This window comes from Callospermophilus lateralis, chromosome X (assembly GCF_048772815.1).
Source record: "Callospermophilus lateralis isolate mCalLat2 chromosome X, mCalLat2.hap1, whole genome shotgun sequence".
In the NCBI taxonomy this organism is placed as follows: Eukaryota; Metazoa; Chordata; class Mammalia; order Rodentia; family Sciuridae; genus Callospermophilus; species Callospermophilus lateralis.
In genome coordinates this window covers 1,153,093-1,172,250 of record NC_135325.1, presented here as the reverse complement: position 1 = coordinate 1,172,250, position 19,158 = coordinate 1,153,093, and the positions used below count along the sequence as shown (strand labels likewise).

At 36.6% G+C, this 19,158-nt stretch overlaps 1 protein-coding gene across 3 annotated transcripts in view; it reads left to right on the top strand.

The window, feature by feature from the left end:
* Arhgap6 (Rho GTPase activating protein 6) overlaps positions 1 to 19,158 on the top strand; it is a 457,995-nt gene that overhangs the window by 362,896 nt on the left and 75,941 nt on the right. For 2 of the 3 annotated variants that reach the window (XM_077106574.1, XM_077106575.1), the window contains exon 2: positions 12,553 to 12,712. In XM_077106574.1, the coding sequence (XP_076962689.1) occupies positions 12,553 to 12,712 (160 nt within the window). Of the gene's footprint in view, positions 1 to 4,740; positions 4,792 to 12,552; positions 12,713 to 19,158 lie in introns of those variants that run through there. The other variant, XM_077106576.1, reaches the window with a different exon arrangement.

The following is a 19,158-nucleotide window of genomic DNA, read 5'->3' as shown; positions in this document are numbered from 1 at the left end:
TTTCTGGGGATATAGATTTGTTGGAAAAATTGGGGGGCTCTCCTGAAGAAAGCATCCCTAGATCTGCTTATTTGATTATTCCCTAGAGTTACCTGTGGTCAGTTGATGCCTCTCCTGGAGCTTCTTCCCTTTACCACTCATGATGTAGACCTACATGTTTGTGTCCTCCCATTATTCCATTTATATCTGTTCTACACCACTCTTCCTCATTCATCTTTCCTAAAACACTGTTTTTGTGGCATTGCACCCTGTTCAAAAACTTACTTGTAAAGGATTTGATATTCAAGAGATTTTGTGAAATGCCCACCCCTTTCTCCTTGAAACATTAGCCCTTCAAACTTACTCTTGGGAGACCATTGCCTCATAAGCTGGTTTTCCATTCTCTGTTTCCTCCTGCTTCATGCTTCTTTTTGTGTGTACTTCTGTGTCTTGTTTCCATAAGAACTTTAGGCACTGAGCTGCCCTCCATAGATTTATCAGATATCTCCCAGTTGCAGAGAGGCCTTTTGATTTCTTTTGGATACTCTGTATCATACTTCCTTTGCTCATGTATCTTCCAAGGGGCTGAATGAAGAAAAAGGTCACTGGCATGCTCTGTTGTAGTGCAGGGGTTAAACTCATTGTATTTGGGAACAGACTTCTGAGTTTGAATTTCAGCTTCTATTTAAACCCCATTTGTCTCAGTTTTCTTGCCCCAGTACATTCCTCCTAGAGTGTAGCAAGTGTTCATGGAGACACTAAATATTATTTGTCTTTATTGTGACTGACAGTCCACTTTTGTGTACTTAAACAGCTTTCCAGTTACCTAACACTTTGCTTTAATGTTAGATTTTTTTTTTTCTGAAGAACCTGAAAGTTACTATCCCTGCACATAGGTTACAAGAATGGCAAGAGGATGCTAGAAATTATTCCAATATCAGAGAGCTTAGATGGGAAGAGCTCAGATAGCTAAAGTTAAGAAGCAAATGGCAAAAATGAGAGAAGGCAGATCCTCTTATTTTGGGCTTCTCAGTTAACCTCTGAAAGTTCTGAACAATTGAAAGGCAGAGTCTGATAATTAAACTAAAAGGCTCCATATTTTCTCTGCGCTCTTTAAAGTAGCAAATGAACTCAATTTTTCTTCACAATTTGTACTTTTTATGCAGTCTTGAAATGATTAAGACCTTAAGTAGCAACTCTATGCTACCTATTAAAAGAGGTTGATCAGACTAAAGGAAGGTTTATCAGTAATGACTCTAACCTAAATGAAATTTCACTGTACCATTTTATGAGATTCAGTCCTAGTACTGAAAGATAAAAGAATTACCTATTTCTAAACATTAACTATATACATTTTAAAACTTGAAGAATGCCAACAAAATAAAAATATTTGTCTCCTTTTTCATTAATGACTGTCTACATGCCTTGTAAAGTGATATATAAATAATAATTCTTATTTTACCTTCCATTTGATCATCTCCTCTCTTTAAATGTGAAAATGTGGAATGAGAAGGTATGAGCCACCTGTAGTTCCATGGGGAGAAGTTCAAGGGCCCAGAGGTGAACCAAATTCAGTCTGTTTATATTTGTTATGTGTGCATACATAGGAAGGAAGGCAAGGTTAGTAACTTTATTAGATACATCTCCAAATCTCACAGAACAAGTTTATTTTTCATTAATATTGTCAGAGTATTCATAATTGGTGGGACAACTATGCTAGAAGTAAAGATCCAAGGACCCAGGCTGCTTCTTCCTGTAGCTCTACTGTCTTCAATACAAGAAGGTTTGATTTGGTTACCTAGGGCTATGCAAAAAAACACTCCAAGCCTTAGTGGCTTAAAACAAACACCATCAGTTCTGCAATCTGGTCTGAGTTCAGCTAGGTAGTTAGGCTGGCCTTAACAGTGCTCACTCCATCTTTTCCTGTTTATGCTTTCTGTTTCTGGGCTTCCATCACTTCCTCCATAACATGGAATGGGTGAAGGGAGTGAATGAATGACAGACACATTGCTTAGCACCTAATTCATGCTCAGAAAACTTCCACTATTATTATTATTACTATTCACTATTATGTAGTGGCTATGTATTCTTTTTTAAGTCAACACACATGGCAGTGGATTCCATGCTAAGGAATTTGGAATTTGTTCTGAAGCTAAGGAGGGGAGGCATCAAAGGGTCTTAAGTCAAAGAATGCTATAATCAGAAATGTATTTACTCAAGATGTTCAACAGAGTGGTTCTAAAATATTTTTCCTGGAATGTGTAAAATATCACCAATAGCATAAACAGAAATAATGTAGAATAAGAACCTAGAATAAGGTAGAGTGACTGTTTAGTGGTATAGAAATTGTTCCTTGATATACTTGGACCATGAAGAGTTAAATGGTTGAAAAAAATGACAGTGTGGGGGCTGGGGTTGTGGCTCAGTGGTAGAGCACTCACCTAGCATGCATGAGGCACTGGGTTTGATCCTCAGCACCACATAAATGTAAGGTGAAGATATTGTGTCCACTTAAACCTAAAAAATAAATATTTTTTAAAAATGACAGTGTGTACTCAGAACTTTTTCTGGTTAGAAAACTCTTCCACAGATTGAAACTTGTAATTGCTTCCTGATAGTTATTTCTGAGGCTTTTTGGATGATTCTGTGTTCTCTTATTGGTTCTACTTAAAGTATTGATCTTTAAATTTTAAAGAGGACTCCTTATCTTCACCCTTTGTTTTTCTGGCTTAAATGCACTTTCTCAAAGGAATTCTGAATATACAACTTCTTCAATATTTTCACATTTCCTCTGGAAATCTGACTAGGTTCCACTTTTAAAACAGACTAGGAATTTCACAAGACATTATCTCTTGAGTTTAAGATTGTTCACTTAAAGAAATAGTTGCCTTCTTCAGAAACATTCATTGACCTGACAAGGTATGTCTCTATCCAATAATTAATTTAATAGACCACTGAAGACTTAGGCAATTTTCTTATTTAATTGTTGTTTCTTCCTCATTGGGCATATATAACATATAACTCCAGTATATTTCTTCAAAATACCCCTACTACCTTTGGAATATGACTTTGTCTTTCAGTTTATTTGCAAGCTCAGTACTGGTTGAGTTCACATCTGCTTTACTTAAGAGCTGTAAATCTTTGGACAAGTTACCTAACTTCTCTGAGCTTATGTTTTTTCATATATACTCTGGGGAAAATAATACAACTTACTTCTTTTGTCACAGTTTTTTGATAGTCAAATGAGTTGGTACCCATAAAATGCTTAGAGCAATGCTTAACAGTAATGTATCATAATTACATGCATTCTCTTCATAAACTAAAAGATCATTTGCCTAACAAAAAATCAATTCCATATTTATCAGTTTCATGTGAATTAATATATTAAATAACTTTAAATGAGGGTCTAACTTCAGTTGATGAGTATCCTGCTTTACATAAGCCATATTAACTATCTGCTAGACTTATATTACATCATCTGAGTTTGAGGGTGATGGAAGTGGAAGTATATGCAGTAACAGACAGATAGCTTTTACTCTGGATTTCTCTTTAAGTGTAATCATTATAGTGAATAAAGAAAACCATCTGACACCTTTTATTGTTTTCCAAATAAATACCAGTAGCAGCAGAGACTATCTCTATGTAGCTTACATGATTAACCTCACAGACTCCTAGTAAAACCATACTGAGTCCCTTAATTTTAATCATGAATATCTTCCATGAAATCATTTTTCAGTTTGTCAATTATAATCTCAGTGATTCTTTTCTTGGAATTCACTTGAGACCCATGAGAACTCTAACTTCATATCAACTGGGAAACAAAGATGTGTTTTGGAATTATATTTGGTTTGGTGCCATATGGAGTACACAAAGATCAAGGTACTTAGAGTGATCAGGATATGTTTCTAATCTTCCCTTTTCCTTCTGTTCTTTATGGATCCCACCCCTGAACCTCCAATCCCACCTGCACTCTCTTAAGCATGGTCACATGGGTACATTCACTCTGACCTCCACACCCTCTGTTCAGGAAATGAACAACTTCTCAAGGACTATTTTTCCACAAAGTGCATAAAATGCAGAGCATATGTCATGCTTCTGTGTAAAAAAGAACACAACTTTTTTTTAGTGTTTGTGGAAGAAACAGTTTGAAAATATAAGATTTGAGAATTTTTCCTAAATGAAGAAAATATCCTATGTGCTTTATCATGCTCTTGGGGTTTTACCAGAGGCTTCCAACATTCTTTGGTTGACTCCTAATAAGGACAGTTTGCACAGTTATGATCCAATTACTGTTTGTAGATCCCTGAGGAAAAGGAGATTTTTTTTGAGAAATCCTTTCGTAACTCCAGTATATTTCTTCAAAATACCCTTATTAAAATAAGAAGCAGGAAATCCAGTTTCAATTTCTCTTCATTCTTTTTGTTCCTACTCTCCCTCTTCCTCCCCAGCATACACATACTCTCCCCTCTCCCCCCTCCCTCCCTCACCCCCTCTCTCTTTCCAGTACACACTCACTCAGTGACACAGCCTGCCTCCATTCTGAAGGGACAGGATTTTCTCAATGGTCTGATGAAGATTGCATGATTTTGGTCCCAAGATTCATGGTAGCGGATGTCTCTGGCTACAAAAGGTATCGTGGGAGTCACAGCTGTGCCAGCTGGGCCATTTCTCTGACACTCAATACAATCTTCCATTTCGGGATGCATTTTTCACCAAACAGAATTTTTTTTTAAATAGACTCAAGTTCCTACTCCAGGCTTAGTTCAGTTAGATTATAGAGGACCGCAAAGATGCAGCAAATATAATTCATGGGTAAGCAATATAAATATACTTCTTCTTCCTTTTCTGAAGATGATTGTGATAAAATTTTGTGATTCTGTCACATCTAATGATTTTGAAAGAAAACTGTATCAATCAGCGTCTGAGATGCATGACAGCTAAGAACTATCTGTGCCAATAGAGATTTATGAGCATCTTGTTTTCAGATTGATTGATGATGCTGAAGCAGCTTGAAATGAGCAGACTAGAGCAAGAAGGAGTGCATGGTGATTAAACAGAGCAGCATAATTGGGCTGATTTCTGTGAAAGATTCAGGCACAGACTGTTTTCGTTCTGACAGGGTAAAGTGGCTTATCTTCCTCTTTCAACATCTTGACCGTGGTGCAACATTTTAGTTGCTGTGGCTGTGATAGATACAGGCTTTGGAGAACAACTCCAATATTAGATAAGGCTAATAATAAATCTAATATACTTTCTTTTGCAAAAGGAAAAACCTTAAGCTTCTGGATTTTTAAACATTGTCTGGCTTAACTTAGCCTAAAGAGTCTTTTAATGGAAAGTCTTGGTGGTGGAAAGAGGTGGAACTTGACTCTTGTGTTCAGCTCCTACCCTGCTACTATAGGAGTTGCTTCATTTAAAGCAGTTGCTTTGCTCACTTATAAAGTTAGGGATTTGGATTGTTTTGTCATGAGAAGTGACAAAATACATATATTTTAGTGGTTGTGAGTCTAAGTTCTAGAGCCTGAAGCCTGGCTTCAGATCTCAATTCTGCCAATGTGTGATCTTGGCTCTGTGACTCAGTTTCTTTATTTGAAATTTGGGGATGATGATGGTGACACAATCCTTAGAGTTATTGTAAGGATTAAATGGGACAATAGCTTAGAAAGGTAACTAGCAGAAAGTGGACTGTCTATAAATGTAAGCAGAATAACTTCAAGTTCTAATCCATCTCTGGAGGTCTGCTGTTCTAATTTCAGCAAACTAAATTTAATTATAGAAAGACAACCAAAACTGTCAAGTGTCATTGACATGTTTCTAATTCAGAAAAGTATTTCCATTTTCCACAGACCTTGGATATACACAGGCTCTTTTACCTTCTTCCATCCAAGATTTGAGTAAAGATTAAAACTAAAAATTAAACCCATAATTGAAAAGTCCACAATTCAACTGCAGAGACACAGAAATGAAATTGGCCTTTTGTTCTGATATTTTTAGCCATAGGAACCAGGCAATATCTATTGAAGCTACTCTACTCTGCCACTGTTTTATGAAAACTGAAATAGACAATACTTGAATTAATGGTATGGCTGTGCTCCAATAAAACTTGATTTATAAAAGCAATCAGTGGGCAAGATTTGGCCCATAGGCAATGGTTTGCTGATTCCTGACCAGTCTGCTTGTTTCTGCAAAATCCTTATCATTTCCATTTCATATATGAGAAAAAGTGAGGCATGGAGACTGTAAGTAGCTTGCTAGAAAGTCACATGGCTAGAAAGTGGCAGAACTGAGATCCAAACCCAGGCAGCCCTTGCTTTTACCCACTACCCCATGGTACCCTATGCTAACCAGTCTCTCTGCCTGTGAGGCATGGCTGCTGAAATCTCCCTGGCTCATTCCTTTACCTCCTTAAGCATTAGCTCAAATATTGTGTTCTCAGTAAGGTCTCCCTGGCAGCACTCCCAGCACCCTCTCTCTACTCCCCTACACCCCTACAGTACCTTCTTCTCTATCTTGTATTTGCCTTGTGACTTCCTGTGTGATTTTCCTCCACTATCCTGGAAGCTCCATGAAGGAGAGGCTATTTGGGTTTTTGTTTGTTTGTTTGTTTTCACTAATGAATCTTGAGGACCTAGAAAAGTACCTGAATGAGAGAGATTGAGGTTTTCATCATGCTACTCTGACATATTTGGACATTCATTTAGTAATAAATAGCTAATATGCCAAGGCCAAAGGTAAACATGGGCTGCTACCACTACCAGCTGTCCAGAATTTTCTAAAATTCATGCTTAAAATTCTTACTTATAGAAAAACAAATCAATATTGATGAATAAAACATTAAAACTGTTTACAATGTGTTAAAAGTGCTAAGTCTCCCTAAAAATGAGACTCTTTTCAAGGAGTGGCCAAAAAATCAAAAGAAGAATTAGCAGATGTTATTTGTTGAGTTCATAAAGGAATAGTATCTTTTATGAGTCCAATCAGGGGTATGACAGCCACACAAATACCCTGAGCTTTCCCTGGAAGTTCATGAAGAAGGGAGTCCCGTGTCATTGATAAGTGTGTATTTTGGAGTTTTAAAGAATGAGGCAGGGCTGGGGATGTGGCTCAAGCAGTAGTGCGCTCGCCTGGCATGTGTGCGACCCAGGTTCGATCCTCAGCACCACATACAAACAAAGATGTTGTGTCCGCCGAGAACTAAAAAAAATAAATATTTTTTTAAAAATTCTCTCTCTCTCTCTCAAAAAAAAAAAAAAAAAGAATGAGGCAGCGCTTTGCAGAAATGTTGGTTGTGGGCTTGGTATTTAAATTTGTAATTATCTGCAAGCCTCCGCATTGCTAATTATTAATAATGACAGTTGGCCACATAGGAAACAATTGAAAGGAATTTAGTACCTGGCATGGTTGATCTAAATGGCATGTCATTTTCCAAGCCTAACCTATCCTCTTGTCTTTTCTTCAGCTTCTCACACTTATGGAACCAAAGTCCAGCTGGTATCTAAAAAAACTGTCTTACACATAGTGAAACCATTTACTCAATGACTTCAGCACACATTTTCAAGAATTTTTGGTGTCACGAAAACTGCCAGGTTTAAAATGGAGATGCAAATTTAAAGTGACAATGATTAATATTAACTTATAACATAAATTATCACTTATTCACAGCTTGTCACCAGCTAATAAGCCCTCTACAAGAAATTCATTTGCATTTCTTGTATAATTCCTACACACCTGAGAATTTAATCCTGAAAATTGAGTCTTGCTCTTTGCTCATCTATTGGCATTCAGATGTTCTGAATCTTGCCAAAGAGCTCATGTCTAATTGAACCCACATTTTCTTCACCACCAGAGTAGCAGGGCTCAATCAATGTGCAAAAATTAATAATCATCTGGGGATCTGGTTCATGTTGGAGGTGCTAAGTCCCAATTCCTTGTGACTCTAATTCCATAAATTTGCCTTAGAGCCCAAGAACCAACATATTTAACAACCATCATCTGTCCAAGGTGATTCTGGCATGGCTGGTCTGCAGACTGCATTTTGAGCAGCATCACCCCTTGCTGGCTCCCTTGGTCTATGTTGATAATTGGATGAGAATAAAGAGATATTGCAACTAGAGACCAGCTTCAAGGACATATGAAAACAATGTGGTGTAGACCAAAACCAAAATTATTTCAATCAATTTTATTTCATGAGAAAGTCAACTCTATTTGTGAAGATGCAGATTAGTTCAAAAGAATGACCTTTCTGAATAAAATATAGATATTAGGTTGTTGTAATTTAGGTTTCTAGTTTGCTTCTTTTGTCTAAAGGTGGAGACATAGACTTCTGGTGGGAAGGAAATCTCCTCAGTTAATACTGTGAGTGAGTTGTTCTCCAGCTAAATAAGATTCTATTGTATTGCGACTCTTTGTTTGCTTCTTGTAAATTGGTTTGTGGAGTTTGTGCTTCTTAAAGTTAGTTAAAAATAAGTTGTGTGATGCTTTTTATGTATATAGTATACAGAATAATGAATATGAATATATAGTTTATGCTTTTGAGCATGAACAAACTGTATTAATGATTGTTAATATTTTATGACTCCATCGTTTTAAGGTGGTTATCTGTAATTTGAGCCTAACAGCAGACCGATTTATTCTAAATCAATGTTTCAATTATTGATATTTTGGGCCAAATGATTCTTTATTGTGGGGTTTATCCTGTGCATTGTAGGATGATTTTCAGAATCCCTGGTTTCTATGCTATAGATGCCAGTAGCATGAACACACCTTCCCTTCCAGTTGTGATTAAAAAAAAAAAATACCTCCAGACATTGCCAAATGGCTCCTTGGGGACAATGTAAACATCCAAAGAACCACTGTGCTATATCATTTTTATCACACATTCTAACCTTTATTAATGCTGTTATGTAATAGCCCAGAATAAAAAGATTTTTTTAATATTTTTTAGTTATAGATGGACATGATACCTTTATTTTGTTTATTTATTTTTATGTGGTGCTGAGGATCAAATCCAGTGCCTCCTACATGCGAGGCAAGTGCTCTACCACTGAGCCACAACCCCAGCCCCAAAAGGATTTTTTTTTGTGTAACTGTCAGAGTCCTTAGTCTGTTCAGAAGCATTGGACCAATGTCAATTTCATCTACATTTTAAAAAAAAATTGAACCAAATTTGAAATTATCCATTTTTAATTCTTTTTTGTATTTTTTATTTGTTCTTTTTTAGGTATGCATGACATTAGAGTATATTTTGACATATTATACATACATGGAGTATGACTTATTTTAATTAGGATCCCATTCTTAAAATAATGTCCTATGATGAGAACTCAGAAGACTGGATGCAGAAAGCCTTAATGAGTCAACCATTTATGAGATAAACAGTCATCAAAGGAAAATGCTGGTCTAGACTGCACATTTGAGAACTAAGAGCCCGAAACATTCTAGGCTTTGCTGGTGGGCTTTGGTACTCTTCCTGAGTGTTTGTCACTTTGTGGCAACATTGATCTTTGTGTTCATGTCTCTTATGAGGTCTGATGGGTGGACCTGGGTGTCATTGCTTAGCTCTTCCCCAGATCATCTTATAGCATTTATTTTCTACCTTTGTAAACTGGCAATTTAGGACTCACCAAAATATCAGTTCATATTTGAATCATCATCATACGTAACCCAATGTCTTTTCTTATCAATGTACCTTTAATTTGTTCTCCCCTTCAAAACCTGAAGAATTTTGTTTTCAGTCATCTTTTCTCATTTTCAAATATGACCATGTCACTTTCAGTGTTGCTGGGTGACTAGAAAGCACCTATGGAGGAGAACAAAATCTGCTTTGTATTGCTTACGAGAAGGTTCTACAGCATCTGGCCCTGACTTCTGCTTGGTTTCACCCCCTGCTCTATCCATCCTTCCAGGCTTGTGATTCTTGAATAAGCCTGTTCCCTCAAACTTGTTTGCTTTTACACTCATGGCTTTCACCAATGTACAATTTCTACTGGACAAATATTTATTCCCCTTACTTGACTTTCAAGTCTCCATGAAATACTAAATTCTGTACAAAGCTTTTCTTGACTTCCAGACATATGGAAAAGTCTTGTCTCTTAGGCACCCATTGCATTTGGTACTTAATTCTAATATTACCATTTGTGTATTTTTATAGACTGCTTGTATTCTTCCTACCCGAAGGTTCAAGACAAGGACTATGTTGTCATTTTAATAATTACAAGCCTACTATAGTGCTTAGAATGTAATAGATGTTCATTAAATATTGATTGAATTAATTCAACAAGAGGGTATAGTAAATAAGAACAAAATGTTTCTTCTAGGAATTAATTTATTTCACTCATAAGTTATACTTCAGAAATTGGAAAAATACAGCTCACCAGCCAAATCCAGCCTACCTTCTGTTTTTATAAATAAAGTTTTATTGAACTATGCCACACAAATTCATTTATAAATTATCTATGGCTGCTTTTGTGCCTTAAAGGCAACATTAAATAGTTTTAACAAAGACCCATGTCCCACAAAGTGTGAAATGTTTACTATCTGGCCTTTGACAGAAAAAGAATGCAAATATCTGCTATAAATGATTAAGTCCATTGTAGGTCACATGTTTAAATGCTTTTAAAGAACAGGTATGTAATTGTATTATATTCTTCCTATCAAGACTAACAAACCAAGAGCCCTCACTTCTTTAGCCCATGTTCAAATATTGTCCAGTCTTTCTATCTAAAACCATAAATCCTTTTCCGCTATTTCCTTTTCCTTGATTTGATTTTTTCCTCCCTAGCAATTCCTAACATATTTAATGCACTACAACTTTTACTTACTTTGTTCATTTTCTGCCTCCATTAAATTATAATGTCTCCATTTATTAAATGAAGAATGAAATCCAAGCTAAAGAGGAAAAATAATGAAGAATTAGCATAGTGTCATTCACTCTTTGGAATGAACATTGAGGGAGAAAGTTGCCACCAGTATGGAACAAAAGTATCTTAAGGGTTGCTAGGTCAGTCTTTCAGTCTCCCTTCTTTTAGATGAGTGACTTCTTCAAGATGGTTAAGTCTTAGAGTATTATGTAAGTGCTCTGCTCATTGCAATGAGTCCTTGACAGTGGCTTTATGAGCCAGCAACTCTCTGTCTCCCTAGAAATTTTCTTGATTGTTGAGGAATAGCTATCTTTTCAAATCTGTTGCACTGGCTAGCATCTGTGATTTTCAGGAAATCCTCTTCAGTAAGACACACAAGTTTCAGAAGATTGTGAAATATTCTTTCATTGGCCATCAATTTCTCACTGTTGTCATTGAGATGAAGCCCAAAACTCTCAGTGGACAACAGAGGCAAGGATGCATGCATACAAATGCACTCTTGTAACTGTGGGAATATTTACTGTGACTCTTTGATGAAATATGTCAATATCAAATGTTTTTTGAATATACATAGTTATTTGTTATATCTCTATACTTCTTGTGATTGAAATAGCTCATGAAAGTGTTGTAACTAGAAACTCAGTGGTTACAATTTTTCTATAGAGTTTAATGCCATATATTCTTAACCTTGAGTCCTCATAATTTGGTGAAAATTATTTAATTTCTCCAGACACAGTTTCATCATCTATATTAATATTGTAATAATATATAGCATATATAATTATAATAATTAGATATATTGTTAATATACAGTATAGAAACATAAATATATGATAAGTATATGCTAAAAGAACAGTCAGCCCTCCATATCCTTGGGTCCCACATCCTCAAATTCAACCAACTATGGATCAAAATTTTTCTAAAACAAAAAAAGTGATCTGATCATATATAGACTTTTTTCCTTGTCATTATTCTCTATGTTATATAGAATAACAACTATTTACAGTGTTTATATTGTATTAGACATTAAAATTAATCAAGAGATGGTGTATAGGATAAAGTAGGTAGGTTAGGTTATATGCAAATACTCTCATTTTAAATAAAGGACTTAAGAATCCTCATACCTTGGTATCCCCATGGGATACTGAAACCAATCCAGCATAAATACCAAGACAAAACTGAATTATCATATACTATATTACATTAGTACATAATATTATATTATATAAGATAGGGTAAAGAATGTCGACCACCTCATTATCTCATTGGATGTATTAACTAAAAAGCTCCTATACAATTGTTTGCACATAATAGAATCTCAAAATATATTGACCTCCCTCTTCCTAGTGTGCATGACAGCAGTTAGCAGCACAGTTTTTCCTGTTACTGAAATGTGAAAACTAAAAAGTTCCTATATTCCTCTAAAAGAGAGGAAGTAAGACCCTCTCACCATCTTTCCACATAGTTTCTCTGGCATATGCCTGTGTCATCAGATGAGATCATGTGACCCAGCAGCTAATTTAGATTTTGATTTTTGCAACTCACTGAGAAAAGCCATGATAAACCAACAGAGGATCTGTTTGGGAAATGGAGAACCAATTGTGGAACACAAAGGTGGAGTTTTCTTGTTTTGATTACTGACAAGGAGAGAGGATGAGATTTGGGAGAAGTAGGTGAATGGTGTGACTCTTGATGTTTTTCCCTTGGCCTGCAGGGTGATTTCACCTGGAACAGCATGTCAGGCCGCAGCGTTCGGCTGAGGTCAGTCCCCATCCAGAGTCTTTCGGAGCTGGAACGGGCTCGACTGCAGGAAGTGGCTTTTTATCAGTTGCAGCAGGACTGTGACCTGAGCTGTCAGATCACCATTCCCAAAGGTAAGGCCCTGTCTGCCTTTCTGCTGGGGAATGCTACAAGTCAAACATCTGCTCTGCCAAAGCTACAAGCTGCAAAACTCCTCTCACACCTCACACTAACACAGGAAGGAAACTGCAGCTTCTTGGTCACTGGCTAGCATTCATGTCCATTTTGAAAGACATGTCCAAGTAGGACAATTTGCATGTCAGCTAACACATAGTTGAAAGGGAAGGTCAACATTGGGCATTACAAAGCAAAGCCATGTATATCTCACCATCTACATAGTTTCACAACAACCAGTGAAAAAGGACTTCCAGGAAGCTCATCTTAAAGGGTTGGAAGAAAAGTGGTGCCTGCCTCAACTTGATTTCAAAATAAATAGATGAAAATAATGCCTTGACACTTGGTTAAACTTATTGTTTGATCTTACACAAACTCAGAATCAGAGATTTCATGGAAATGCACTCCTGTGTAGCCAGCCTATCACCTGGTGTGCCTAGGTTGGGCTGTACTATGATGACATTGGAGCCTGGGTACACCTGTTTGACTGTTGTTTTGACATTGGTCCTAATTCCCATAAAGATGAGGGATAGGCACTTGAATTCTTTTAAGCCAAAAAAGTCTGTCTCTGAATGTTTACTATCTACTATAAAAGCACTTAATAATTGGTATGAGTATGGAGCAGAAAACTGATTTGAGGCAGAAGGAGCAACTTTTATTTTATACCAATAGTGTAAATCTGCCTATAAAAACTTATATTGACCAATGTGCATGACACATGAAAGCAGAAAGGGAATAACAAGCTTCTAAAAGCTAGAAACTACATGGATATTTATTCATCAACTAATCTGTATTAAATGCATATATATATATATGTGTGTGTGTGTGTGTATGTGTATGTCTTATGTGTATATATGTGTATATATATTATATATATATATATATATATTCCACACACATAGACACATGTATGTGTCTATGTATATATATGTGTATACATACAGACATTCATAGATATGTGATTGACAACCAGGAAAGATTTTGCCCCCATCCCCAGGGAACATTTGCTACTGTCTGCCCATACATTTGGTTGTCACAGCTTGGGGGAAAGGCACTGCTGGCGTCTAGTGGGTAGAGTCTAGGGGTACTACTAAATTCCCTACAATATACAGGACAGGCTCTTTCAATAAGAATTATCAGATCCTAAGTACCCAAGCACCAAGTTTGAGCAACTCTATGTTTCATATGCACATATGCTCACATTCCATCACCCACAGTGCTACCAGTGCTGTTTTCTTGGCTGTTGTGCCTAAAGAAAAAGAGTGCTAGCTTAGGAGTCTAAGGATCAGGTTTTGGGAACTTGTTTTCTCTCTCTCTCTCTCTCTCTCTCTCTCTCTCTCTCTCACACACACACACACACACACACACACACACGCAAGCTTGAGAAGTATGTTAGTCAGATTTTTGTTTCTCTGGCCAAAATATCTAACAACAAATTAGAGGAGTAATGATTTGCAGGATTTAGTCCATGGTAGACAGTTTTCATTGCTGTGAGCCTGAGGTGAGCTGGAGCATCGTGGAAGAAAGGTATGGCAGAGGAACACTGATGTGCTCAGGGAAGCTGGGCACTGGAGTTGGGGAGGAGGAAGGGTCAGGGAAAACATATAGTCCCCAAGAGCACACCCCCAGTGCCCTAATTCCTCCAACCATGCTTACCTGCCTATAGTTTTCATCACATTCCAGTAGTCCACTCATATTTTTAATCCATCAAATGTATTAATCCACTAATGATGTCAGATTCTTCATGATACAATCATTTCCTAAAATCCCCACCTCTGGATATTGCTTTATTGTTTTCAACACCTGAGCTTCTGGGTACATTCTACATCCAATCTATAGCAAACAGTTTGCCTCAGGATTTTTGTGGTCAAAGGAACAAGCTAGGAAGAATACCATGAAAACACTGAGAACACAGAGCTTGTCATGGGATGGCAAGTCTTAGGGCCACATTTTTTCTTAAGGCTGGAATCTGAGATTCTGTTGAGGGTCGTGATGAAGTTCAGAAAAGACAAGTGGAGGAAGCGTAAGGGGGCTGGCAAGATGCACATGTTACTGCGAGGTGCTTTGCTGCTTTTATCACATTCTGTTGCTCCCACAACCACATCCAGATCCTCCAGAAAGGAAATTCCTACCCCTTTTATTTCCACACTAATCTTGCATAAAGGCCCTCAGTAGAGATAAGAAGAAAATCACTTGTGCAGTTGTGAAAACCATGTACTAGAGACAGCCAACCCATGTCTCTTCTTTTCTCAGGGATAGACCCTCCTGCCTTACCTTGACTTGATTTGCTTGTAGGATAGAGGTGAGATCTGCCCTCCACTAAAAACTTAGTTCACAAGGTGCTATAAGCCCTCTCCCCTAGAGTCCTGTCCTGTTTCCCTTTCATAAATATAGACTTTTGTTTTTGTTTTTATTTTTTTTATGCTGAGGACTGAACCCAGGGGCAGTTTACCATTGAGCTACATCCCCAGCCCTTTTATTGTTTAGTTTGAGACAAGCTCTTGCTAAGTTGATGAGGCTGGCTTCAAACTTGTTATCCTCCTGCCTCAGCCTCCCACGTTGCTAGGACTAAAGGCATGTATCACCTGACACAGACGTTCTTTTCATTCCTTAAAAAAATAGAAATGTGTCAGGCAGGGTGGCACATGCCTGTAATCCCAGAGTCTCAGGAGGCTGCAGCAAGAGGACTGAAAATTTGAGACCAGCCTCAGCAATTTAGCAAAGCTCTAAGCAACTTAGTGAAATCCTATCTCAAAATAAAAAATTAAAACTGGGGATGCAGCTTAGTGGTAAAGTGCCCCTGGGTTCAATCCCCAGTATGAAAATAAATAAATAAATAGAAATGTTGACTTTGAAATGTTTTTGAAACCTGTATTGAATGCAAATCAGATAAGCTATCAGGAAATAGATATTTTTGTAGCTATGCTTTTAAATCCAGTTAATTTTATGTTTCTCTTTTTCATTGCTTTAAAAGAATCCACTAAATAAATAAACTTTACTAAACAGATAATTTTATAAAAACTTCTCTGCTGGAGACTGTGTCTCCATTGCTTATTTCTGAGACTATGTGATTCCCAACACCTCCAGGGAAAGATTTACACTATTGAGATGCTCAAAGATATTCCAGGCCTTGGGAAGGGTATTTTGACATTTTCTATCAAAGTAAGATTTAATGATTTACAAATACATTTTCTCAGTTGTGAAGGAAAGAAGGGATTGTGTGATTGGCAGAAAAACCTAGACACCACCCAAGGGTTTTTGAAGCTATTGTTTGGGGCAGATGTTTTTAGACATGAAATATTTACTAAGATCTTCTGAATATATGGCCATAGCCAAGTGCTATGATGACATCAACTAAGGGCTTGAGTGTGGCCACTTTTGATCCCCAGGCAAACCCCCAAATGGAAATTATAAATAGTTTCAATCACTATGTGAATAATTTTCCCAAAAAAATAAACACAGCAGCCAGCCCCTAGAACCTAAAGAAATGATACCACAGGTGGTAAGATAGTGGATATAATGAAAATAGAAACATACTGAAGCTCACATTTCTATTCACTATCACTTTAGGATAATGGTACAGACTTAGATATGGCTAGCTACTTGGAGAACCCTCTTCTTTTGTGAGATGTTGTGCTTCCAGGGCTCAGATGAATGATGTAATAACATAGCCATCAACTCTCAGGATTCAGCTGAGAGAGGGGAGAATTGAAGATGAGGAGGGGGTTGGGAAGTAAATCACCTGGTGATTTACTAAATTGGATTGCGGGGGGGCATCCAGAGCACAAGTGGAGAGTTTAACATTGTGTGGCGCTACAATAGGTAGACATTGGTTAGATGGGCACAGATGGAGGTGAATAAAAAGATAATGAGATTCACTGTGGTATATTCATATATGTACACAGAAATCTCACTATAATGTACATCTATAAGAAATTAATTTTTAAAAAATTATGGTAAATGGTAGATCAGTAGAGTAGAAGGAAAGGAATGGTGGTGGGGGAGCAGAGGGGAAGGAGAGGTACTGGGGACTGAATTGGAACAGATTATATTCCATGCTTTTATCATTACATCAAAATGGATTCTACTGTTATATATAACTAAAAATAACCAATATTTTTTTTTAAAAAAAAAAGGGACTGTGGAAGAAGCCCAGTGGTAAAGCATCCCTGGGTTAAATCCCCAGAATCTAAATAAATAAATATTATAACAGAAATAAAAAGATGGTAGGAGATTATGTAGAATTCAATTCCATATTGTTTCTCCACTGCCAGCCAAATAGGAAATAGCTTCATGCATTAGGGTTGAGAATGGGGAAGATGTCCTGGAGGTTTGAGAAAAGAGAAGAGGGGTGGAAGAGATAGGATCTATTGAACAGCAATGTTGCAGAATTGTGGGGCAGACAAAAGGCCCATCTGTCTTATAGCTGGACATCTAAAATGCAAAATAAATACCCTGGCAGCTAAGCACAATTAAAAGAAAACATGCCATCCTATACTTTAAATTCCTTAGTCTTAGTTAATCCAAATCTCCTCTGGTTAGGATTTTCTAATTGAATTTAACAAAGGTAAAGAGGGCCAGATAATTGAGAGAGTATCTGTGATTGGCAAAATAATGACCCCTCAAAGATATTGACATCGTAATTCCTAGAACCTGTGAAGTTACCTCACATGCCAAAAGAAACTTTGCAAATGTGATAAATTAAGACCCTTGATGTAGGAAAATATCCTGGATTTTCTGAGAAGACCCAAAATAGTCACGTGGGTAGTTAAAATGGAGAGACTATACTAACTGTGTTCAGACAATGATGTGATTATGTATTATGATTATGGCCAGAGAGATGCAATATGTCAGCTTTGAAGATGAAGGAAGGGGCCAAAAGCTAAGGAATGAGGGTGGCTTCTAAATGTAGGAAGATCTAGAGCCTCCACAAAGGAAAAGAGTCCTGCTGACACCTTAGTTTTAGCCCATTAAAACTCACTTTAGACTTCTACTTCCAGAACTGTAAATTACTTAATTTGTCACTAAGTCTGTGGTCATTTGTTATAGCACTGATAGGAAACTATTATGATATCCAAGGGAATGATTATAATCCCAGACCAAATGGTCTAAATTGGACTATATGGTGTTTTAGGGCAGTTCGAAATAAATATAAAAGATGTATTTTTCTTAAATAAGAATCAATATATAAATATTGATATAAAGATAAAGTTATCTCATCAATTATCTATAAACTGAATGTGATTCCAAAAATTGCTCCAACAGAATTTTTTTTAGAATTTCACTAAATTTATTTGAACACCATCTTAGTGAATAATTATATGGAGGTAGTCAAATCAAGGGAAATCTGATTTTAAAAAAGTACAAGAGACATTATCCCTGTCCATTTACTAAAATATGTCATAAAACTAAAGAAATTAAGAGTATTATACTGCTTCACAATAGATAGGTAAATCAATGGGATTCAATAAAGTTCCAAAATGAACCAAATGTACATGAGAATTTATTACATGATAAATAAACATGGTAATTCTTATCAGGAGAAAAATGTAGATTATTATATTTGAGATAAAGAGATAACTATTGAGGAGGGAAAGGTGGATTATGACCTTACTCCTCACATTAGAATAAATTCATGTTAAGGAAATATTTGAAGATTAAAAATTGAAAAGGAAAATATAACTGGATATACATACACACACATACACACACACACACATACGCACACACGTGTGTGTGTGTGTGTGTATGTGTGTGTGTATTAGGAAGGTAGTACCCAGAAAACATAGAAATATGAATTTCTCTACATAAAAGAAAAATACAATCATCTCCATGACAAATATGTAAATAAAGTTTTATAGCACATTTGTCAGACTAAATGCTGACTTCTTTACTATATGGGCTCTAATACAATTTAAAATGAGAAGGAAAAAAATCTAACCAAAATGTGGACAAATTATAAGCAGTTCACAGAAAGTAAAATGCAAATAGTGTACACATATTTGGAAAGTTGCTCACCCACACATACATTAAAGAAATAAAACCTATGGCTGGGAATGTAGCTCAGTGGCCCAGTGCTTGCCTAGTCTTTGTGAGGCCCTGGGTTCAATACCCAGACCTCCCCCTCTGCAGAAAGAAAAAAGAAAGAATGGGAGGGAGGGAGGGAAAATAAATACAAGCTAAACACCAAGGAGTTTTTTTTTTTTTTCCTTTAGATTATCATGGATCCAAAAGTTGGATAATATGAGCTGGGAGTGTAGTTCAGTGGTAGAGTGCTTACCTGGCATATGAGGTCCTGGGTTCAATCCCCAACACCACCAAATAAAAAGACAGATACTTACAAAAATTGGATAATATATTTTAATGGAAAATAGACATTCTCATATACTATCAGTAGAAGTATAAA